This window comes from Tripterygium wilfordii, chromosome 18, assembly GCF_013401445.1.
Source record: "Tripterygium wilfordii isolate XIE 37 chromosome 18, ASM1340144v1, whole genome shotgun sequence".
NCBI classification, from domain to species: Eukaryota; Viridiplantae; Streptophyta; class Magnoliopsida; order Celastrales; family Celastraceae; genus Tripterygium; species Tripterygium wilfordii.
In genome coordinates this window covers 2,876,584-2,901,125 of record NC_052249.1, presented here as the reverse complement: position 1 = coordinate 2,901,125, position 24,542 = coordinate 2,876,584, and the positions used below count along the sequence as shown (strand labels likewise).

The window sequence follows — 24,542 nt, the reverse complement described above, 5'->3', positions numbered from 1 at the left end:
CGAATATAACAACCCATGACTTTTATCATACAAGAAAGAAAAATCATTAACACTATGGAAACTAGCAATACGTGACTTAGAAAACACTAAATAGAAGTAAAACAAACCTTTCACGAGCCATGATGACCTTCCAAATATTCAGTCGGACAATAACTTAGAAACGAGTTGCATGATCGGCTTACATTGTGGATTCACATCTAAGCATGAAACGGCCACCTCCATGATGCGGTTTAGTTTATCAAGAACCTTGAACCATGGAGATGAAAGGCGCTGGTCTAACAAATCATTAAGTTTAACTTGGAGAGCAGCAGATGAAGATGATGCATTTGACATAATATCGCCTGGATGACTCCCTTTGAGAACTTCTATTGCCAACACTCAAAATCTATATACGTCACACTTTTCAGTCACCTTCATTGTGTAAGCAAGCTCTGCAGATTAAAAAAAGATGGTGAATATGATTCTATACATGTAAATATTCGATGTAACAAAAGGATGTTAATTAATTTACTTGGTGCAATGTATCCATGTGTTCCAGCTACTTTTGACCAATTAGACGAGTCTTGCTTGAGAAGTTTAGCGGTGCCAAAGTCTGAAACATGAGCTTCATATTCCAAATCTAGCAAAATATTTTTGCTTGATATGTCTCGATGAATGATTGGCGATGGTAAATCGTGGTGCATGTAAGACAAGGCGTGAGAGACACCTTTGATGACATTCACTCTCTTAGACCAATCCAATTCTTTCGCTTCCTTGTCGTTGCTTAGAATTTTAGCCAGACTACCTCTCTGAAGATAAGCATAAACTAAGAATGTGTATTTTGAATGTGTGCAAAAGCCAGAGTTTCACAATGTTCTTATGCCTTATCTCTGTTAAGGCCTTGACCTCGTTGAAAAACTCCTTTTGATCTACTGAATTGCTACTGTCAAGTAAACAGTGGAATCTCTTGACAGCTACAAAATCACCTGACGGAAGATCAGCTTTATAGATAGTTCCATGACCCCCTTCCCCAATGCAATACATGGCATCAAAGTTGTTGGTTGCTTCCATGATGTTTTCAAATTTCACTGTGCTATCCAACATGGATAATATAATTGATTGCTCGTTGTTCTTAGGGTCGCCCTTCCTTCGTCTTTGGAAATTATGAAACACAAGAATTATTACAAAGGATATACCAAGTACTCCTAAGAGAGGAAACACAACTATAAGCACAATCTTATGGCTCTTTGTTGGAGTATGTCCATCTTCCTTGTGTGGCAATTGACATGGTTGCAATCCATTCACATTGCCACACAATCCTTGGTTTCCTTGGAATGCTTCGGCTGGAAAACTTTGAAATACTTTGCTGTTTGGAATAGGACCCCAAAGATTATTGAAGGAGAGATTTAGGATCATCAGGTCTTGCAACTTAGTGAATTGTGCTGGTATTTCTCCGATAAGCAAGTTATGACTCAAATCAAGTTGAGAAAGGTGAACTAATTCGCCAATTTGAATTGGAATTCTTTGGTTGAATTTGTTGCAGCTCAAATTCAAGTAATGCAGATTCAACAGGGCTCCCAAACTGTCACCTAACTTAAACCGCTCGCACTCTTTGTCCTAAATACAGAATCTTTTAAAGGTTTTGGTCTTTTGTCCAGGCAAAGTTATTAGTACTAAAAAAAGTTGGAAAAGTTTTAAACGTCATTTGCGTTGTATGGGTCAATTTCTTTGTATTTAATAAACTATTTAGTCTCATGAATCAAGAGCCTAGAAAGCTATGATTATTCAAATCACCCACCTTCTTATTTATTAAAAAAAAAGAGGTTGTAGTTTAGCTATTTATTATTCAAACAATTACTATAGTGGTATTATGTCGTAATCTTATAATTGATTGGTTAGTGTCATTATAATATAAGGGTATTGATAACGGGTGTCCAAGGGCATTTGTTAAGGATCGACTACAGCATATCATAGTATGACATATATGTGTGATGAACACTATCTCACCTATTTTTTAACTTTAAATGTATATCTTTTTCAATTGCAATGTAATTTTTTCATCCTTATCTAGTGACCTAAGGACACTCATTAATCATTATCATGAATCAAAAAGGATAGATGCAAGGAAAACATCAACATTCAAGACTAAAATAATCAAGATGTATAAATAATTCTTGGGGATCAGAATCACTCCTAATGGGCCTAATCAAGATGTATAAATAATTCCCCACCCCTTTGACGATGAATACACAAAAACAAAATTATAATTATTAGGTAGAATGTGTAATAATCATAGACTATTTAGTGTTATTGGGCTGTCATTATAATTATATCTTATTTATTTTTTAAATTTAAAATGTAGAGAAAGGACAATCCATCAATTTCAATTCCCTTTGAATATTGGGATTGATGCGAATCTTAAAGAAGATTAAAATAAATTTTAATCTTTTTTAAGATGAAAGGTTTTCTAATTTTTGTCCGATTTAATGTCAATTTCTGTCATTTCACTGTTTAAAAATGTTAGGGATTCCAGTCACCAAACCTGATGCACTTCAATCAATGGACATAATGGATTACTGAGATAATTGAGATCCTATTTACTGGGATCCCTATCACTTCTATTCGCTGTTTGATTTGCTTTTGTGTATCACTGGTTCTATCCCGTTGCCTTTGTAGACTTTGAATACTGAGTTTAAAGTTTACAAGTTCGAGATTTTTGACTTTTATCATCTCATCTTCTATGCAATGTTGTAAAAATGGGATTAGTCTTCAAACCAAAAAATTTACCAGTTCGTGGTTAAACTAGAATTGGATTGGGATTGAACCAATTCGACATATAAATTATCAAAGAAATATTTAAAATAATTTCGTATGTCATAATACTCACAATAATATAGAAAACAAATGTACTAATGCATATTTTGCAATAGTCGTTGGAAGGGACGTCGTATAGGGTATAAAGTGTAACTATTATTTATTCTTCACAAAGTGTTAGAAGAAATGTCTTAATGAAGCATCTGTACAATAATCAATTTTAATAAATTTAATATGTTTGGTCATTTTTCATTTATGTACATTTGATAAATTAACGTCTTTCAATAAATTCAATATTTGAAATACATTTATATAAATATTTATTTTAATATTGAAAAAATATATTTTCTTATACACTTCAATAGGTATATATATATATATATATATATATGTACATATATGTCTACCTTCAAGATATAGATTACATGTATATTTAATTATTTCTAATATATACATAGATATATAATTATATATATACACTTTTGGGCAAGAATTAATAATGATTGAGACTCCCTAAATATGACCCTCAAAAGACCCACAATTATGGTAGTCTTAGTATATAGAGATGTTGGATGAAACATCCTCATATTACATAACTAATTTTCAAAGGTTAGTATTAGATGACTTTGTAGTCTTAGTTTCAATTTTGAGAATGAGATATGTGGAGGACAGCAGAATCTAAAAATTGTTGCAAGAGATCTGATTTTATGGTCATATGAAAAGCCTTCATTTTGTTTTTATCTCTAATTCCACTTGTTTCAGTCAATTTTGTTGGCAGAAAATTCATATAGACTTAGAAAAAAAAAATAGAGTTTAGGAGCTAGAAGAAATATTCATCATCGAGAAGGATAACTAACTAGTTGATGCCTTGATGGTTCAAGCTAGGGATAGCAAAATTCTGTCCAGTCCGGATGATTGAATTTGTCCTACCTATATTAAATCAAGTTTGGATGTATGTCATATTTCTTAAATCTAGATCCAAAGAAATTTTTTTTTGTCCGTTTTCAAAACCAAGTTCAGGTCAAAACAAAGAAATCTTGTTTGATTTATTTGTCTGAAATCTAACCCGAATTAAGTTATTATCCTATTTATTTGTCCGGATTTAAATCAATCCGGATTAAGGTCTAGACATATAAATATTTCGTAAACACATATTATTGTCCAACCCAAAACCGACTCGGAACCGATCTTATTTTTTGCCACCCCTAGTTCGAGCTGCTGCATATGATCTCCATTGACATGCTAATCAATGTACTGAAATGTTAATCAATTCACAAGCCCCGAGTCAAGACAGGAGAAATATACTTCATTAGAGCACTAAGCCATATTAGTGGATCACATAGACTTATTATTTAATGGATACAGACAAAATTCTGCATGAATAAATGTCACAAGTAGACAAAATATTGTCTTCCATCTTTGGTGTTTCAACAAAGCAATGGTCCAATTTCAGAATACTATATTACTCCTCAAAGAAAAACTGAACAAGATTATGACCCTTATTTATCCATCTTTTTACAGAATTTATCCATGAATATATGACACAACTAGACAAGATTGTTGTCTTCCATTTGTGTCATATATAGCAACAAAGGAGAACAAGATTATGACCCTTATCTGCCAACAAAAACAGGGATGCAGATTTTGCTTAGATGTCAATGAAATAATTTTCGTCGCTGAGACGTTGCGTGCCTTGTTTCTTATTTCGCGGAGACAATAATGTTTTGAATGTTGTTTTGTGTATTTGTCAAGAATATGTGTAAGCTGATAACCAAGTAGATCTAATATATATATATATATATATATATATATATATATGACATGTCCCTTGCATCAAGCACTCACCACAAAATCAATACACAAGTGAGAGAGATAGAGATAGAGAGAGAGAGGAACATAATGAAGAGTACTGTTTCCTTCAAGTCAAGCGCTTTTCTTTTTGTCATTCTGATCTGGACATCATGTTTGGACATTGAAGCTCTGCAATGTAGCCCAAGTGGCAAAATTAAGGGAAAGAAGCCTCCTCCAGGACAATGCAACACAGAGAATGACTCTGACTGCTGCAAACAAGGCAAATTCTACCCTACTTACAAATGCTCGCCGCCAGTTTCTGGCAATACAAAGGCCTACCTCACTCTCAACAGCTTTCAGAAAGGTGGAGATGGTGGCGGCCCATCTGAGTGTGACAACCAATACCACTCCGACGACACACCAGTTGTTGCATTGTCAACTGGATGGTTCAATAACAAAGGCAGGTGCCTTCACAACATCACTATCAGCGCCAACGGGCGCAGCGTGGTGGCTATGGTGGTGGATGAGTGTGACTCAACCATGGGATGTGATGGAGATCATGACTATCAGCCTCCGTGTCCTAACAACATTGTTGATGCCTCAAAGGCTGTGTGGAAAGCTTTGGGAGTACCTCATGGCCAGTGGGGTGGCCTAGATATTACCTGGTCTGATGCTTGATTCTCATATGGTTGCTTATATATGTATTATTCTGTCTATGCCTCTTAATTGAGTGTGTCGTTTGTGATGATACCTGTATTTATTTTGTCATTGTTGATATCTTCTTGTAATCTCCTGTTCAATTAATTTATCACTAATGCATACTTCCTATCTCTGATACAACAAATATACTATGCAACATCAGGTATACTAAGGTCTTATTACCCAAAAAAACAAACTTCATAGAATATGTCAACAATGAAGGGATCACTGGCTAGTTTGACAAACATTTTTGAGATCAATTGCGCATTGATCCATAATCACAATAGCAATGTGACATCTTATTGTGCTCATCGTACCCAAATCAAAAAAGAAAAAGAAAAAGAAACCACAAATTTTCAAATGACTATGTGCATGTAGGTTTAAATAAACGAATTAAGCATATGATCCATCAGAAGATTGAAACTTGATCTCTCATGAAGAAGAGACCAGAAGGACCTCCTTTAGGCAGCATTGCCAACTTCAGAAGACTTTCAGCTCCTTCTTCTACTGTCAGTGTGCCTTTGTTGCGGTTAAAATCTGTTTTAACAAAGCCAGGACAAACACTGTTGACGCAGAAACTCGGATACTTGTTGGCTGCAATCCTTGTGTAGGCTATGAGAGCTGCTTTTGACATCTTATATGCAGCTGTAAATGTAGGCCAGCCTTTGCTTTCAAGTGTACCATCTTTGAAATCTTTCCGAAACTCGCTCAATACCTCTTCTAATCGTTCTTCGGTGAGTTTATCGCCATCACCCAACACTTCTTTAGCCCATTCATTTGTTATATACTGCCCAAACAGAACAAAATTATTCAAGTGAGCAAAAAGTGAATTTTCCTAGACAGTTGACAAAATCAAGGTCACTGTTTCATACCTCTAACTTGCCATAGTAGGAGGAGACATTAACAATTGTCGGTGAATCGGATAATTGAAGAAGAGGAGCAAGCGATTCGATCATTGTTTTGGGTCCGTAGTAATTTGTTTTGAGGCATGACTCAGTTAATTCATAAGTTTGAATCATTGCGCGACTCGGATCTATCTTTCCACCTGAAGCTCTAATGGCTTCAATGTCAATTGTAACACCAAGCATTCCAGCATTGTTTACTAAGATGTCGAGTTTTCCGAACTGGGTTTTGACAAAATCCGCGAAGGAAGCAATGCTAGCAGAGTCAGCTACATTAAGCTGATGAAAAACGACTTGGCCAGAGAGACCAAGCTCATTGAGGTTTCGAACAGCTTCAAGACCTCTCTTTTCATCTCTTGCTGCTAATACCACTGTGATGCCATTGGAAGCCAATTGCTTCACTGTCTCAAATCCAATCCCTTTGTTTGATCCAGTCACAACTGCATACCTGCACACAAAAAAATCAACATTTATATACATATATATATATATATGTACATATATATATGTTTAGGACACTATAATTAGCACATACTTTGTTGCTGCTGCCATTGATGATGTTGAGAGAAGTAGTTGTTCAATGAGAGAATTGTTTTCTTGGTTAAGAAAGTATGATGAGAGAGCTGGTTGATGAAACAATCATGGCTTGCTGGGTTTATATAGCTAACCATCCATGTTGGATTTCGTCAACTTTGAACAACCAAAGAAAACCCATTACTTTAAAAATTAATAATAAAAAGCCGCCCTAGCAAACCATAAACATATTAATTAAATAAAAATTACCCTTGTTTTGACCCTTTATTTGTCGGGTATGTTTTGACTAGCAAGAGCCATCAGCCATCACTAACCAAAAACATGCAAAATATATATATATATATATATATATATATATATATATATATATATATATATATATATATAAGTTAATTGATAAACTTACCCCAAAAAGAAACCTTATGATAGAAGCTTCTTTTAGTTTATAATCCGACAATAACCATTTGTTAAGAAATTTTATCCATTTCTCAAGGTTTGATTATAATAAAAAGCATATTTTTCAGTAATATTTCAATATATATATATAGAGGCTCCTTTCCCTCAACTATTTTCATTGATTATTTCATATTATAGTCTAAATGAAAATTTAAAGTGAAAAAAAAGGAAGAAGAGGGATAACAGGGGAATTAAACACTGGCATAATATATAACGAAAAATGTTTGAGATCTCTAATTTATAACCCTCATTTTACTTGTGAAGTATTGGATGTTAAGTGATGATACATATGTATTTATAATTAATGATTATCACATATACCACATACAATTATGGATAAAATGGGAGATAATAAATCGAAGATCTGTAACATTGCTCATATATATAAGGATGTAACAATTCCAATGCGGGTTATCATTCGGGATGCAACATTCCGACGTTGCTTTCTGTGGTTTTGACCAACAAACACAAATGATTAAGGAATATAATATGTTGATTTCTATGTTTTCGACTATTCTTGGTTTTGACATTATCATTTTTGGGTTTTTCATTTTGCATGTTTTAAACACTTCTGCAAAACGGCAAAATATTCGTGTGGTCTACTAATGAAATTTTTTTAAAAAATAAAATACCGTTGAGAAATGTGTTTTTCATTGTTATAGAATCTTAGGTACAGATACGTCTAATTCAATTATTATTAATCAAACCACCTCTCTCGTTGGTAATGACAACTTCTTTATAACTATGCTTATGCTTATATTACTCGTTGTCCTTGTGCCACGTATTAAAATCCATACAAGAGAGAAATTTATATTATTGTCTTTTTAAGAAATTAAGCTTAATAAATAAAATTTCTAAGATTTTAAAGATTAATGGACTTGACCAAGTATAAGTGGATATAACCTTTGACCTTGACCTTTGTTATGAGTGTCAGTGAGCCTGAATCAATATAGTCGGCCCACAAAGAATTTATATATATGCTACTATTTGTTTTCTTTGTTTCTAAGAATACTTTTATTTATCAATTCTTTCAATTTTGAAATTTTCTACGATTGAAGCTGTGTATAATTGACTATAATAAGTTCCATATAGATCAAGAATCTATCATAAATTTTGTTCACTTGTCTTTTTTTTTGGTGACAACTCTCAAACAAAGTTCCAACAGGATCATTATACTCTATTTATTATTCTTAAATGGCTAACATCCTAAGTTTAGTTTTTATAGAATGTTTTGTAACAATAACATGCCAAAAGACCAAATTTTATTCGATATTGGACAAAAAAGGAAAAAAAAATCCATGGAGAGAGTTGAGTAATTACAAACCATAAAAAATGAACCGTTATACTCTATTTATTGCTTTTAGATATCTAACTTACTAGTTTAGCTTCCGTAATACTTTTGTAATAAAAGGATTAAAAAAGACGAAGTTTTGCTACAAATTGGACACAAATGTGAAAAATTCGTTCATGAAGAAAGTTGTGAAATTTCAAACCATCAAAGTGGATCTTTGTATTTCATTTATGATTCGTAGATGTCTAACTTACAATTTTAACTTCCGTGGCAAAATCAGGAGACATGCAAGATGTTCATAGTGTTCCTCTGCACAATATGCAGAGAGACTGTTTCTGAAATTTGAACTTTGTGACATTTAAATTGTGTATCTATAACGTAACCATTAAAACCATAAGCCACATGTTTGCATGCCAATTTTGAAAATCAAATTCATTATTATTCCATCTTGAATGATTCCACTTCCACAACCGTGATCCATCAATGATAATGTATGACCGTTAATATAATGAGGAAAAAGTAGTACATGCTGAGCATGACAGGATTGACTATAATATATATAATGACTCTTTCAGACTCCGTTTGGCTAATAAAATAAGATCCACTCAAACAGGATTGCAAAATTCCTCATAAGGATATCATACTTTCAGGACAAACAGAAGCCTGAATTGACTGCTAAAAGATCCATTAAAACTTGCTGTTACTAAGCATTGTTTTGTTCACTGTCTCTACATTCATCATCACAGGATATATAAATCCGTCGCGCATTGTGCAAGATTAAAATCACTAACCATATGCATCACTTGACTGTAAAATCTGTCACAAACCTGATACATGACATACGGGTGGGATTTGAGGCCTTATTCATGACAACTTGAAGGAAATAAATCGCTTTCAAGTTTAATCTGTCTTAGTTTAAATAAACCCGACACACTCAAAATGCAGACTCTTCCTTCCGAACGAAGAAGAGACCAGAAGGACTGCCATTTGGCAACAATGCCAACCTCACGGGACTCTCTGCCCCTTCTTCAACAGGTAAGATACCGTTGTTCTTGTTGATATCTGTTTTCACATAGCCAGGGCAGACGCTATTGGCGCAGAATGTAGGGCACTTCTTGGCCACGATCCTTGTGTACGCATTCAGTGCTGCTTTCGATAGAACATACGCAGACATAAAAGTAGGCCAGCCTTTCGTTTCTTCTGAACCTTCTGTAATATCTTTCAAATACTGATTCAGTACCTCATCAACTCTTTCTTCAGTCAGGTTTCCAGTATCACTTAGCACTCCTCTAGCCCATTCATTTGGTATACCCTGATACGAAATCAAAAGCTCAACTTAACCAAAAGCAATGTCAAATCAGAAAACATAGTTTTTCAACGATTGATGGTTTATTTCAAGTTAGGGGACAAAGAGGTTGGAAAATTATCTACCTTCAGCATCCCCATGGAGGAAGAAACATTGACGATCCTCGGTGAATCAGAAAGCTCAAGCAGGGGAATGAATGCTTCGGTCATTCTTCTAGCACCGTAATAATTTATTTTCAGGCATTCTTCAGCCAATTCATAATTTTGACTCACGATAACTCTCCAGTTTATTTGGCCACCTACCTGGATAGATTAGAAGAGACTTATTAATTATTATCCTTCATAGCAATACAAAGTACTTTTCATATTAACAGTAGAAAATAAATGAAGGGAGTGAACAGGTTTCATGCAATTTCTCACCAGTCAAATCCCAATTGCAAGAACCACACAACAATCCATGAGTTCAAATATACTCAAAGTATCATCTAAGCTGCTGCGTAGTCTCTAAAAGCCATACAAATCAAAGTCGACCCAAAAAAACAACGGAGCTAAAATCCAAAGCATGAGCAGAAGCACATTTAATAGCGCTATATAACTAGTTGCCTCCAATGCCAACAAGTATGATTAAAGCGCACAATTCCATTGTTTTGAAAACTCACCTTTGGTGTTGTCCTCAAAGCCTCTTCATTAATTATGCCTCCACCAACTCCGGCATTGTTCACCTGCACATCACTTTAATCAAAACCAAGAGAAAGGAAAAACAAAAAAAAATATATCCAATATGAATATAGATATGCTAGTTTCACATTTCAGAGTCACAAACCAGATTAATATTAAAATCTCGAAGATTCACCTATGGGTTCTAGTTAGAGGTAATTTGAAATTGACAAACATAATTATGAGACGATCCATGAGTTATTTACGTAACAGTTACACCTAGTGCTAATGAATTTTTCAAAGGTCTAGAAACCGGTTCACTGCTCAGTCTTTTGCTTTCAATTAATTTTGATTAGTTTGTTAGAACGATAAGAGAGACCCTTATGTTGCAATCACACATCAGGCAGGATAGTTAGAATGGATGATCTTACAAGGTTGATGGATTAATAGGCTAGTCTTTTCGTAGCGGGCCCAGCATACTTATTGGGTCTCCATCACCTTACCACAAATTTCATAAGGTTGAGCAATTAGTCCGTGATCTTGAAATACAAGCAAATTGCTTACCTTTCAAAGAACTTTCAACAAGAATTTAATTTAAGAACTCAACTCAACACAAGAAACAACTACTCTCTTGAAATTAGTGGTGGCAGCTCTAGAGGACATGTTCCGGTTGACTGTTCGAACTGTCAGCCAAGGGGGCAGTTGGGGGTTTGGGAAGGATTCTTGAATGCAATAGCCCAGTGAATATAGCATTTTTATCATCTTGGAGACCTACCTATGTGTGTGTCGAGTAAACACAGTGATTCAGATAAGCAAAACTGCAGGAACGTCATGATTACTCTGAGAAGCTCTCAAGTGGCATACATAGACTACTCTAACAAGGACCTAAAGTTAAAGATCTATGAAAATGTCTAGAGATCAAGACTTCAAAGTATGATAATGCAAATCTCAAAGAAACACCACAGGGACTAGGGAGCAAGATAGAAACACACTATTAAACTAATGAATCTTAATACTCTTCCGTCTTTCTCAACTTGGGATCTCTGGAAAGGGACTGTAAACTCAATCGTAATGCTTTTCTAATGAAATCACTAGGAGGAACTTCAAATTTTCTTCCCCATAAATAGAAAATTAAGACTTCTACGGCTGCAGCAAAGGTATAAGCTTATCAAACGATAGGCGAGAAAAAAAATAATATTGAGGGAAGTATGTGAAAGCACACCAGAATATCAAGTTTTCCGAAGTGGGTCTTGACGAAATCAGCAAGGGAAGCAATGCTAGCAGGGTCCGCCACATCAAGCTGATGAAAGACCACAATCCCAGGCAGAGCATACTGCTTGAGTTTATCAAGAGCTTCAAGACCCCTCTTTTCATCTCTCGCTGTTAACACCACTGTAATCCCATTGGAAGCCAACTGCCTTACTGTTTCAAATCCAATCCCTTTGTTTGAACCAGTGACAACTGCATACCTGAAGAGACAAATTTATCAGAAATCGCCAAATCAAGTGAATAAAAGGGTAGAGTCATGTTGTTGTGGGAAGAAAAAAATTAAATTGGCAGAGGCAACAGCCAACATGTGAGAAGAAAAGTACTACTTTGTTGATGTAGCCATGGAAGTTAAGAGCACTGAGGACTTCTAACTTGAAAATTCAGGGGCACAGAGATCTAAGACGATAAAACACACGAATTCCAAACCAACTTTCATATATAAAACCAAAGCGGCGACCAAAAGCCTGTAATTTTTTTATTTTGCCTTTGGACCAAGTTCCTTTTACTGTTTATTCTTCACTGTTTTAGCAATTCACAATTGCAATCTCATACGATAAGGACACTATTAATAAATTGTTAGGCATTTAGATGTGTCATTAAATAATGAAAGTAACTTGTACGAATACAACAACCCATGACTTTTATCATACAAGAAAGAAAAATCATTAACACTATGGAAACTAGCAATACGTGACTTAAAAAATACTAAATAGAAGTAAAACAAACCTTTCACGAGCCATGATGACCTTCCAAATATTCAGTCGGACAATAACTTAGAAACGAGTTGCATGATCGGCCTACATTGTGGATTCACATCTAAGCATGAAACGGCCACCTCCATGATGCGGTTTAGTTTATCAAGAACCTTGAACCATGGAGATGAAAGGCGCTGGTCTAACAAATCATTAAGTTTAACTTGGAGAGCAGCAGATGAAGATGATGCATTTGACATAATATCGCCTGGATGACTCCCTTTGAGAACTTCTATTGCCAACACTCAAAAGCTATATACGTCACACTTTTCAGTCACCTTCATTGTGTAAGCAAGCTCTGCAGATTAAAACAAGATGATGAATATGATTCTATACATGTAAATATTCGATGTAACAAAAGGATGTTAATTAATTTACCTGGTGCAATGTATCCATGTGTTCCAGCTAGTTTTGACCAATTAGACGAGTCTTGCTTGAGAAGTTTAGCGGTACCAAAGTCTGAAACATGAGCTTCATATTCCAAATCTAGCAAAATATTTTTGCTTGATATGTCTCGATGAATGATTGGCGATGGTAAATGGTGGTGCATGTAAGACAAGGCGTGAGAGACACCTTTGATGACATTCGCTCTCTTAGACCAATCCAATTCTTTCGCTTCCTTGTCGTTGCTTAGAATTTTAGCCAGACTACCTCTCTGAAGATAAGCATAAACTAAGAATGTGTATTTTGAATGTGTGCAAAAGCCAGAGTTTCACAATGTTCCTATGCCTTATCTCTGTTAAGGCCTTGACCTCGTTGAAAAACTCCTTTTGATCTACTGAATTGCTACTGTCAAGTAAACAGTGGAATCTCTTGACAGCTACAATATCACCTGACCGAAGATCAGCTTTATAGACAGTTCCATGACCCCCTTCCCCAATGCAATACATGGCATCAAAGTTGTTGGTTGCTTCCATGATGTCTTGAAATTTCACTGTGCTATCAAACATGGATAATATAATTGATTGCTCGTTGTTCTTAGGGTCGCCCTTCCTTCGTCTTTGGAAATTATGAAACACAAGAATTATTACAAAGGATATAGCAAGTACTCCTAAGAGAGGAAACACAACTATAAACACAATCTTATGGCTCTTTGTTGGAGCATGTCCATTTTCCTTGTGTGGCAATTGACATGGTTGCAATCCATTCACATTGCCACACAATCCTTGGTTTCCTTGGAATGCTTCGGCTGGAAAACTTTGAAATACTTTGTTGTTTGGAATAGGACCCCAAAGATTATTGAAGGAGAGATTTAGGATCATCAGGTCTTGCAACTTAGTGAATTGTGCTGGTATTTCTCCGATAAGCAAGTTATGACTCAAATCAAGTTGAGAAAGGTGAACTAATTCGCCAATTTGAATTGGAATTCTTTGGTTGAATTTGTTGCAGCTCAAATTCAAGTAATGCAGATTCAACAGGGCTCCCAAACTGTCACCTAACTCAAACCGCTCGCACTCTTTGTCCTAAATACAGAATCTTTTGAAGGTTTTGGTCTTTTGTCCAGGCAAAGTTACTAGTACTAAAAAAAGTTGGGAAAGTTTTAAACGTCATTTGCGTTGTATGGGTCAATTTCTTGAAGGTATTTAATAAACTATTTAGTCTCATGAATCAAGAGCCTAGAAAGGTATGATTATTCAAATCACCCACCTTCTTATTTATTAAAAACAAAAAGAGGTTGTAGTTTAGCTATTTATTATTCAAACAATTATTATAGTGGTATTATGTCGTAATCTTATAATTGATTGGTTAGTGCCATTATAATATAAGGGTATTGATAACGGGTGTCCAAGGGCATTTGTTAATGATCGACTACAGCATATCATAGTATGACATGTGTGATGAACACTGTCTCACCTATTTTTTAACTTTAAATGTATATCTTTTTCAAATGTAATGCAATTTTTTCATCCTTATCTAGTATCCTAAGGACACTCATTAATCATTATCATGAATCTAAAAGGATAGATGCAAGGAAAACGTCAACATTTAAGACTAATCAAGATGTATAAATAATTCTTGGGGATCAGAATCACTCCTAATGGGCCTAATCAAGATGTATAAATAATTCCCCACCCCTTTGACGATAAATATACACAAACAAAATTATGATTATTAGGTAGAATGTGTAATAATCAAAGACTATTTAGTGTTATTGGGCTGTCATTATAATTATATCTTATTTATTTTTTAAATTTAAAATGTAGAGAAAGGACAATCCATCAATTTCAATTCCCTTTGAATATTGGGATTGATGCGAATCTTAAAGAAGATTAAAATAAATTTTAATCTTTTTTAAGATGAAAGGTTTCGTAATTTTTGTCCGATTTAATGTCAATTTATGTCATTTCACTGTTCAAAAACGTTAGGGATTACAGTCATTCCAATAATCAATCTTGATCATTGATTGATGTAAGTGTAGGGGCTCACAAAATCTGATGCACTTCAATCAATGGACATAATGGATTACTGAGATAATTGAGATCCTATTTACTGGGATCCCTATCATTTCTATTATCCGTTTGATTTGCTTTTGTGTATCAGCGGTTCTATCCCGTTGCCTTTGTAGACTTTGAATACTGAGTTTAAAGTTTACAAGTTTGAAAATTTTGACTTTTATCATCTCATCTTCTATGAAATGTTGTAAAAATGGGATCATTCTTCAAACAAAAAAATTTACCAGTTCGTGGTTAAACTAGAATTGGGTTGGGATTGAACCAATTCGACATATAAATTATCAAAGAAATATTTAAAATAATTTCGTATGTCATAATACTCACAATAATATAGAAGACAAATGCACTAATGCATATTTTGCAATAGTCGTTGGAAGGGACGTCGTATAGGGTATAAAGTGTAACTATTATTTATTGCTCAGAAAGTGTTCGAAGAAATGTCTTAATGAGGCATATGTACATTAATCAATTTTAATAAATTTAATATGTTTGGTCATTTTTCATTTATGTACATTTGATAAATTAGCGTCTTTCAATAAATTCAATATTTGAAATACATTTATATAAATATTTATTTTAATATTGAAAAAAAATATTTTCTTATACACTTTAATAGGTATATATATATATATATATACGCACATATATGTCTACCTTCAACATATAGATTACATGTATATACATTGTTTCTAATATACACACTTTTGGGCAAGAATTAATAATGATTGAGACTCCCTAAATATGACCCTCAAAAGACCCACAATTATGGTAGTCTTAGTATATAGAGATGTTGGATGAAACATCCTCATATTACATAACTAATTTTCAAAGGTTAGTATTAGATGACTTTGTAGTCTTAGTTTCAATTTTGAGAATGAGATATGTGGAGGACAGCAGAATCTAAAAATTGTTGCAAGAGATCTGATTTTATGGTCATATGAAAAGCCTTCATTTTGTTTTTATCTCTAATTCCACTTGTTTCAGTCAATTTTGTTGGCAGAAAATTCATATAGACTTAGAAAAAAAAAATAGAGTTTAGGAGCTAGAAGAAATATTCATCATCGAGAAGGATAACTAACTAGTTGATGCCTTGATGGTTCAAGCTAGGGGTAGCAAAATTCTGTCCAGTCCGGATGATTGAATTTGTCCGAGCTATATTAAATCAAGTTTGGATGTAAGTTATATTTCTTAAATCTAGACCCAAAGAAAATTTCTTTTGTCCATTTCCAAAACCAAGTTCAGGTCAAAACAAAGAAATCTTGTTCGATTTATTTGTCCGAAATCTAACCCGAACTAAGTTATTATCCGATTTTTTTGTCCGGATTTAAATCAATCCGGTTTTGGTCAATTAAGTACGTTCGAAATACAATCCGTATTAAAGTCTAGACATGTAAATATTTCGTAAACACGTATTGTTGTTCAACCCAAAACTCGCTCAGAATCGATTTTTTTTCATCTTTGGTATTTCAACAAAGCAGTGGTCCAATTTTAGAATACTGTATTACTCCTGAAAGAAAAACTGAACAAGATTATGACCCTCATTTATCCATCTTTTTACAGAATTTATCCATGAATATATGACACAACTAGGCAAGATTGTTGTCTTCCATATGTGTCATATATAGCAACAAAGGAGAGCAAGATTATGACCCTTATCTGCCAACAAAAACAGGGATACAGATTTTGCTTAGATGTCAATGAAATAATTTTCGTCGCCGAGACGAATTGCGTGCCTTGTTTCTTATTTCGCAGAGACAATAGTGTTTTGAATGTTGTTTTGTGTATTTGTCAAGAATATGTGTAAGCTGATAACCAAGTAGATCTACTATATATATATATGCCACCCTTGGACATGTCCCTTGCATCAAGCACTCACCATAAAATCAATACACAAGTGAGAGAGATAGAGATAGAGAGAGGAACATAATGAAGAGTATTTCCTTCAAGTCAAGCGCTTTTCTTTTCGTCATTCTGATCTGGACATCATGTTTGGACATTGAAGCTCTGCAATGTAGCCCAAGTGGCAAAATTAAGGGAAAGAAGCCTCCTCCAGGACAATGCAACACAGAGAATGACTCTGACTGCTGCAAACAAGGCAAATTCTACCCTACTTACAAATGCTCGCCGCCAGTTTCTGGCAATACAAAGGCCTACCTCACTCTCAACAGCTTTCAGAAAGGTGGAGATGGTGGCGGCCCATCTGAGTGTGACAACCAATACCACTCCGACGACACACTAGTTGTTGCATTGTCAACTGGATGGTTCAATAACAAAGGCAGGTGCCTTCACAACATCACTATCAGCGCCAACGGGCGCAGCGTGGTGGCTATGGTGGTGGATGAGTGTGACTCAACCATGGGATGTGATGGAGATCATGACTATCAGCCTCCGTGTCCTAACAACATTGTTGATGCCTCAAAGGCTGTGTGGAAAGCTTTGGGAGTACCTCATGGCCAGTGGGGTGGCCTAGATATTACCTGGTCTGATGCTTGATTCTCATATGGTTGCTTATATATGTATTATTCTGTCTATGCCTCTTAATTGAGTGTGTCGTTTGTGATGATACCTGTATTTATTTTGTCATTGTTGATATCTTCTTGTAATCTCCTGTTCAATTAATTTATCACTAATGCATACTTCCTATCTCTGATACAACAAATATACTATGCAACATCAGGTATACTAAGGTCTTATTACCCAAAAAAACAAACTTCATAGAATATGTCAACAATGAAGGGATCACTGGCTAGTTTGACAAACATTTTTGAGATCAATTGCGCATTGATCCATAATCACAATAGCAATGTGACATCTTATTGTGCTCATCGTACCCAAATCAAAAAAGAAAAAGAAAAAGAAACCACAAATTTTCAAATGACTATGTGCATGTAGGTTTAAATAAACGAATTAAGCATATGATCCATCAGAAGATTGAAACTTGATCTCTCATGAAGAAGAGACCAGAAGGACCTCCTTTAGGCAGCATTGCCAACTTCAGAAGACTTTCAGCTCCTTCTTCTACTGTCAGTGTGCCTTTGTTGCGGTTAAAATCTGTTTTAACAAAGCCAGGACAAACACTGTTGACGCAGAAACTCGGATACTTGTTGGCTGCAATCCTTGTGTAGGCTATGAGAGCTGCTTTTGACATCTTATATGCAGCTGTAAATGTAGGCCAGCCTTTGCTTTCAAGTGTACCATCTTTGAAATCTTTCCGAAACTCGCTCAATACCTCTTCTAATCGTTCTTCGGTGAGTTTATCGCCATCACCCAACACTTCTTTAGCCCATTCATTTGTTATATACTGCCCAAACAGAACAAAATTATTCAAGTGAGCAAAAAGTGAATTTTCCTAGACAGTTGACAAAATCAAGGTCACTGTTTCATACCTCTAACTTGCCATAGTAGGAGGAGACATTAACAATTGTCGGTGAATCGGATAATTGAAGAAGAGGAGCAAGCGATTCGATCAATGTTTTGGGTCCGTAGTAATTTGTTTTGAGGCATGACTCAGTTAATTCATAAGTTTGAATCATTGCGCGACTCGGATCTATCTTTCCACCTGAAGCTCTAATGGCTTCAATGTCAATTGTAACACCAAGCATTCCAGCATTGTTTACTAAGATGTCGAGTTTTCCGAACTGGGTTTTGACAAAATCCGCGAAGGAAGCAATGCTAGCAGAGTCAGCTACATTAAGCTGATGAAAAACTACTTGGCCAGAGAGACCAAGCTCATTGAGGTTTCGAACAGCTTCAAGACCTCTCTTTTCATCTCTTGCTGCTAATACCACTGTGATGCCATTGGAAGCCAATTGCTTCACTGTCTCAAATCCAATCCCTTTGTTTGATCCAGTCACAACTGCATACCTTCACACAAAAAAATCAACATTTATATACATATATATATATATATGTACATATATATATGTTTAGGACACTATAATTAGCACATACTTTGTTGCTGCTGCCATTGATGATGTTGAGAGAAGTAGTTGTTCAATGAGAGAATTGTTTTCTTGGTTAAGAAAGTATGATGAGAGAGCTGGTTGATGAAACAATCATGGCTTGCTGGGTTTATATAGCTAACCATCCATGTTGGATTTCGTCAACTTTGAACAACCAAAGAAAACCCATTACTTTAAAAATTAATAATAAAAAGCCGCCCTAGCAAACCATAAACATATTAATTAAATAAAAATTACCCTTGTTTTGACCCTTTATTTGTCGGGTATGTTTTGACTAGCAAGAGCCATCAGCCATCACTAACCAAAAACATGCAAAATATATATATATATATATATATATATATATATAGATATATAAGTTAATTGATAAACTTACCCCAAAAAGAAACCTTATGATAGAAGCTTCTTTTAGTTTATAATCCGACAATAACCATTTGTTAAGAAATTTTATCCATTTCTCAAGGTTTGATTATAATAAAAAGCATATTTTTCAGTAATATTTCAATATATATATATAGAGGCTCCTTTCCCTCAACTATTTTCATTGATTATTTCATATTATAGTCTAAATGAAAATTTAAAGTGAAAAAAAAGGAAGAAGAGGGATAACAGGGGAATTAAACACTGGCATAATATATAACGAAAAATGTTTGAGATCTCTAATTTATAACCCTCATTTTATTTGTGAAGTATTGGATGTTAAGTGATGATACATATGTATTTATAATTAATTATTATCACATATACCACATACAATTATGGATAAAATGGGAGATAATAAATCGAAGATCTGTAACATTGCTCATATATATAAGGATGTAACAATTCCAATGCGGGTTATCATTCGGGATGCAACATTCCGACGTTGCTTTCTGTGGTTTTGACCAACAAACACAAATGATTAAGGAATATAATATGTTGATTTCTATGTTTTCGACTATTCTTGGTTTTGACATTATCATTTTTGGGTTTTTCATTTTGCATGTTTTAAACACTTCTGCAAAACGGCAAAATATTGGTGTGGTCTACTAATGAAATTTTTTTAAAAAATAAAATACCGTTGAGAAATGTGTTTTTCATTGTTATAGAATCTTAGGTACAGATACGTCTAATTCAATTATTATTAATCAAACCACCTCTCTCGTTGGTAATGACAACTTCTTTATAACTATTCTTATGCTTATATTACTCGTTGTCCTTGTGCCACGTATTAAAATCCATACAAAAGAGAAATTTATATTATTGTCTTTTTAAGAAATTAAGCTTAATAAATAAAATTTCTAAGATTTTAAAGATTAATGGACTTGACCAAGTATAAGTGGATATAACCTTTGACCTTGACCTTTGTTATGAGTGTCAGTGAGCCTGAATCAATATAGTCGGCCCACAAAGAATTTATATATATGCTACTATTTGTTTTCTTTGTTTCTAAGAATACTTTTATTTATCAATTCTTTCAATTTTGAAATTTTCTACGATTGAAGCTGTGTATAATTGACTATAATAAGTTCCATATAGATCAAGAATCTATCATAAATTTTGTTCACTTGTCTTTTTTTTTGGTGACAACTCTCAAACAAAGTTCCAACAGGATCATTATACTCTATTTATTATTCTTAAATGGCTAACATCCTAAGTTTAGTTTTTATAGAATGTTTTGTAACAATAACATGCCAAAAGACCAAATTTTATTCGATATTGGACAAAAAAGGAAAAAAAAATCCATGGAGAGAGTTGAGTAATTACAAACCATAAAAAATGAACCGTTATACTCTATTTATTGCTTTTAGATATCTAACTTACTAGTTTAGCTTCCGTAATACTTTTGTAATAAAAGGATTAAAAAAGACGAAGTTTTGCTACAAATTGGACACAAATGTGAAAAATTCGTTCATGAAGAAAGTTGTGAAATTTCAAACCATCAAAGTGGATCTTTGTATTTCATTTATGATTCGTAGATGTCTAACTTACAATTTTAACTTCCGTGGCAAAATCAGGAGACATGCAAGATGTTCATAGTGTTCCTCTGCACAATATGCAGAGAGACTGTTTCTGAAATTTGAACTTTGTGACATTTAAATTGTGTATCTATAACGTAACCATTAAAACCATAAGCCACATGTTTGCATGCCAATTTTGAAAATCAAATTCATTATTATTCCATCTTGAATGATTCCACTTCCACAACCGTGATCCATCAATGATAATGTATGACCGTTAATATAATGAGGAAAAAGTAGTACATGCTGAGCATGACAGGATTGACTATAATATATATAATGACTCTTTCAGACTCCGTTTGGCTAATAAAATAAGATCCACTCAAACAGGATTGCAAAATTCCTCATAAGGATATCATACTTTCAGGACAAACAGAAGCCTGAATTGACTGCTAAAAGATCCATTAAAACTTGCTGTTACTAAGCATTGTTTTGTTCACTGTCTCTACATTCATCATCACAGGATATATAAATCCGTCGCGCATTGTGCAAGATTAAAATCACTAACCATATGCATCACTTGACTGTAAAATCTGTCACAAACCTGATACATGACATACGGGTGGGATTTGAGGCCTTATTCATGACAACTTGAAGGAAATAAATCGCTTTCAAGTTTAATCTGTCTTAGTTTAAATAAACCCGACACACTCAAAATGCAGACTCTTCCTTCCGAACGAAGAAGAGACCAGAAGGACTGCCATTTGGCAACAATGCCAACCTCACGGGACTCTCTGCCCCTTCTTCAACAGGTAAGATACCGTTGTTCTTGTTGATATCTGTTTTCACATAGCCAGGGCAGACGCTATTGGCGCAGAATGTAGGGCACTTCTTGGCCACGATCCTTGTGTACGCGTTCATTGCTGCTTTCGATAGAATGTACGCAGACATAAAAGGCCAGCCTTTCGTTTCTTCTGAACCTTCTTTCATATCTTTCAAATACTGATTCAGTACCTCATCAACTCTTTCTTCAGTCAGGTTTGCAGTATCACTTAGCACTCCTCTAGCCCATTCATTTGGTATACCCTGACACAAAATCGAAAGTTCAACTTAACCAAAAGCAATCAGAAAACACAGTTTTTCAGCGATTGATGGTTTATTTCTAGTTAGAGGACAAAGAGGTTGGAAAATTATCTACCTTCAGCATCCCCATGGAGGAAGAAACATTGACGATCCTCGGTGAATCAGAAAGCTCAAGCAGGGGAATGAATGCTTCGGTCATTCTTCTAGCACCGTAATAATTTATTTTCAGGCATTCTTCAGCCAATTCATAATTTTGACTCACGATAACTCTCCAGTTTATTTGGCCACCTACCTGGATAGATTAGAAGAGACTTATTAATTACTATCCTTCATAGCAATACAAAGTACTTTTCATATTAACAGTAGAAAATAAATGTAGAGTGAACAGGTTTCATGCAATTTCTCACCAGTCAAATCCCAACTGCAAGAACAAAGAGATGTCTTGAATAAAAAGTTGATCCGAAGAACCACACAACAATCCATGAGTTCAAATATACTCTAGAAGTATCATCTAAGCTGCTGAGTAGTCTCTAAAAGCCATACAAATCAAAGTCGACCCAAAAAAACAACGGAGCTAAAATCCAAAGCATGAGCAGAAGCACATTTAATAGCGCTATATAACTAGTTGCCTCCAATGCCAACAAGTATGATTAAAGCGCACAATTCCATTGTTTTGAAAACTCACCTTTGGTGTTGTCCTCAAAGCCTCTTCATTAATTATGCCTCCACCAACTCCGGCATTGTTCACCTGCACATCACTTTAATCAAAACCAAGAGAAAGGAAAAACAAAAAAAAATATATCCAATATGAATATAGATATGCTAGTTTCACATTTCAGAGTCACAAACCAGATTAATATTAAAATCTCGAAGATTCACCTATGGGTTCTAGTTAGAGGTAATTTGAAATTGACAAACATAATTATGAGACGATCCATGAGTTATTTACGTAACAGTTACACCTAGTGCTAATGAATTTTTCAAAGGTCTAGAAACCGGTTCACTGCTCAGTCTTTTGCTTTCAATTAATTTTGATTAGTTTGTTAGAACGATAAGAGAGACCCTTATGTTGCAATCACACATCAGGCAGGATAGTTAGAATGGATGATCTTACAAGGTTGATGGATTAATAGGCTAGTCTTTTCGTAGCGGGCCCAGCATACTTATTGGGTCTCCATCACCTTACCACAAATTTCATAAGGTTGAGCAATTAGTCCGTGATCTTGAAATACAAGCAAATTGCTTACCTTTCAAAGAACTTTCAACAAGAATTTAATTTAAGAACTCAACTCAACACAAGAAACAACTACTCTCTTGAAATTAGTGGTGGCAGCTCTAGAGGACATGTTCCGGTTGACTGTTCGAACTGTCAGCCAAGGGGGCAGTTGGGGGTTTGGGAAGGATTCTTGAATGCAATAGCCCAGTGAATATAGCATTTTTATCATCTTGGAGACCTACCTATGTGTGTGTCGAGTAAACACAGTGATTCAGATAAGCAAAACTGCAGGAACGTCATGATTACTCTGAGAAGCTCTCAAGTGGCATACATAGACTACTCTAACAAGGACCTAAAGTTAAAGATCTATGAAAATGTCTAGAGATCAAGACTTCAAAGTATGATAATGCAAATCTCAAAGAAACACCACAGGGACTAGGGAGCAAGAGAGAAACACACTATTAAACTAATGAATCTTAATACTCTTCCATCTTTCTCAACTTGGGATCTCTGGAAAGGGACTGTAAACTCAATCGTAATGCTTTTCTAATGAAATCACTAGGAGGAACTTCAAATTTTCTTCACCATAAATAGAAAATTAAGACTTCTACGGCTGCAGCAAAGGTATAAGCTTATCAAACGATAGGCGAGAAAAAAAATAATATTGAGGGAAGTATGTGAAAGCACACCAGAATATCAAGTTTTCCGAAGTGGGTCTTGACGAAATCAGCAAGGGAAGCAATGCTAGCAGGGTCCGCCACATCAAGCTGATGAAAGACCACATTCCCAGGCAGAGCATACTGCTTGAGTTTATCAAGAGCTTCAAGACCCCTCTTTTCATCTCTCGCTGTTAACACCACTGTAATCCCATTGGAAGCCAACTGCCTTACTGTTTCAAATCCAATCCCTTTGTTTGAACCAGTGACAACTGCATACCTGAAGAGACAAATTTATCAGAAATCGCCAAATCAAGTGAATAAAAGGGTAGAGTCATGTTGTTGTGGGAAGAAAAAAATTAAATTGGCAGAGGCAACAGCCAACATGTGAGAAGAAAAGTACTACTTTGTTGATGTAGCCATGGAAGTTAAGAGCACTGAGGACTTCTAACTTGAAAATTCAGGGGCACAGAGATCTAAGACGATAAAACACATGAATTCCAAACCAACTTTCATATATAAAACCAAAGCGGCGACCAAAAGCCTGTAATTTTTTGATTTTGCCTTTGGACCAAGTTCCTTTTACTGTTTATTCTTCACTGTTTTAGCAATTCACAATTGCAATCTCATACGATAAGGACACTATTAATAAATTGTTAGGCATTTAGATGTGTCATTAAATAATGAAAGTAACTTGTACGAATATAACAACCCATGACTTTTATCATACAAGAAAGAAAAATCATTAACACTATGGAAACTAGCAATACGTGACTTAGAAAA

General features: G+C 34.8%; 7 protein-coding genes across 10 annotated transcripts; 2 read left to right on the top strand and 5 right to left on the bottom strand.

Annotated features, from left to right (window-relative positions):
• Positions 1-378: 378 nt before the first annotated feature.
• Positions 379-1,395, bottom strand: LOC119983386 (MDIS1-interacting receptor like kinase 2-like). The gene is made up of 3 exons (XM_038827071.1): positions 850-1,395; positions 512-788; positions 379-431 (listed from the first exon to the last, which is right to left on the bottom strand). Exons 1-3 carry the CDS (start codon positions 1,393-1,395, stop codon positions 379-381), a joined length of 876 nt encoding a protein of 291 aa, XP_038682999.1.
• A 3,297-nt stretch (positions 1,396-4,692) lies between these two features.
• LOC119984800 (putative ripening-related protein 1) lies at positions 4,693-5,347 on the top strand. The gene has a single exon (XM_038828915.1). The coding sequence runs from the start codon at positions 4,693-4,695 to the stop codon at positions 5,260-5,262; it is 570 nt and encodes a 189-aa protein (XP_038684843.1). The 3' UTR covers positions 5,263-5,347.
• Positions 5,348-5,449: 102 nt separating this feature from the next.
• LOC119984791 ((+)-neomenthol dehydrogenase-like) lies at positions 5,450-6,849 on the bottom strand. 2 transcript variants are annotated; one of them, XM_038828904.1, is made up of 3 exons: positions 6,721-6,849; positions 6,156-6,633; positions 5,450-6,070 (listed from the first exon to the last, which is right to left on the bottom strand). In XM_038828904.1, exons 1-3 carry the CDS (start codon positions 6,735-6,737, stop codon positions 5,693-5,695), a joined length of 873 nt encoding a protein of 290 aa, XP_038684832.1. In that variant the 5' UTR covers positions 6,738-6,849; the 3' UTR covers positions 5,450-5,692. The 2 variants fall into 2 exon arrangements, with proteins under 2 accessions (XP_038684832.1, XP_038684831.1); XM_038828903.1 differs by lacking the exon at positions 6,721-6,849 and having other exon boundaries at positions 6,156-6,665.
• A 2,240-nt stretch (positions 6,850-9,089) lies between these two features.
• Positions 9,090-12,212, bottom strand: LOC119984792 ((+)-neomenthol dehydrogenase-like). 2 transcript variants are annotated; one of them, XM_038828906.1, is made up of 5 exons: positions 12,003-12,212; positions 11,651-11,897; positions 10,431-10,493; positions 9,898-10,074; positions 9,090-9,778 (listed from the first exon to the last, which is right to left on the bottom strand). In XM_038828906.1, coding segments are annotated over exons 1-5 (867 nt in total). In that variant the 5' UTR covers positions 12,005-12,212; the 3' UTR covers positions 9,090-9,400. The 2 variants fall into 2 exon arrangements, with proteins under 2 accessions (XP_038684834.1, XP_038684833.1); XM_038828905.1 differs by having other exon boundaries at positions 9,140-9,778; positions 12,024-12,211.
• Positions 12,213-16,828: 4,616 nt separating this feature from the next.
• LOC119984805 (putative ripening-related protein 1) lies at positions 16,829-17,480 on the top strand. The gene has a single exon (XM_038828920.1). The coding sequence runs from the start codon at positions 16,829-16,831 to the stop codon at positions 17,393-17,395; it is 567 nt and encodes a 188-aa protein (XP_038684848.1). The 3' UTR covers positions 17,396-17,480.
• A 102-nt stretch (positions 17,481-17,582) lies between these two features.
• Positions 17,583-18,982, bottom strand: LOC119984797 ((+)-neomenthol dehydrogenase-like). The gene is made up of 3 exons (XM_038828912.1): positions 18,854-18,982; positions 18,289-18,766; positions 17,583-18,203 (listed from the first exon to the last, which is right to left on the bottom strand). Exons 1-3 carry the CDS (start codon positions 18,868-18,870, stop codon positions 17,826-17,828), a joined length of 873 nt encoding a protein of 290 aa, XP_038684840.1. The 5' UTR covers positions 18,871-18,982; the 3' UTR covers positions 17,583-17,825.
• Positions 18,983-21,254: 2,272 nt separating this feature from the next.
• Positions 21,255-24,355, bottom strand: LOC119984793 ((+)-neomenthol dehydrogenase-like). 2 transcript variants are annotated; one of them, XM_038828908.1, is made up of 5 exons: positions 24,145-24,355; positions 23,793-24,039; positions 22,573-22,635; positions 22,003-22,179; positions 21,255-21,890 (listed from the first exon to the last, which is right to left on the bottom strand). In XM_038828908.1, coding segments are annotated over exons 1-5 (864 nt in total). In that variant the 5' UTR covers positions 24,147-24,355; the 3' UTR covers positions 21,255-21,515. The 2 variants fall into 2 exon arrangements, with proteins under 2 accessions (XP_038684836.1, XP_038684835.1); XM_038828907.1 differs by having other exon boundaries at positions 24,166-24,354.
• Positions 24,356-24,542: the final 187 nt, after the last annotated feature.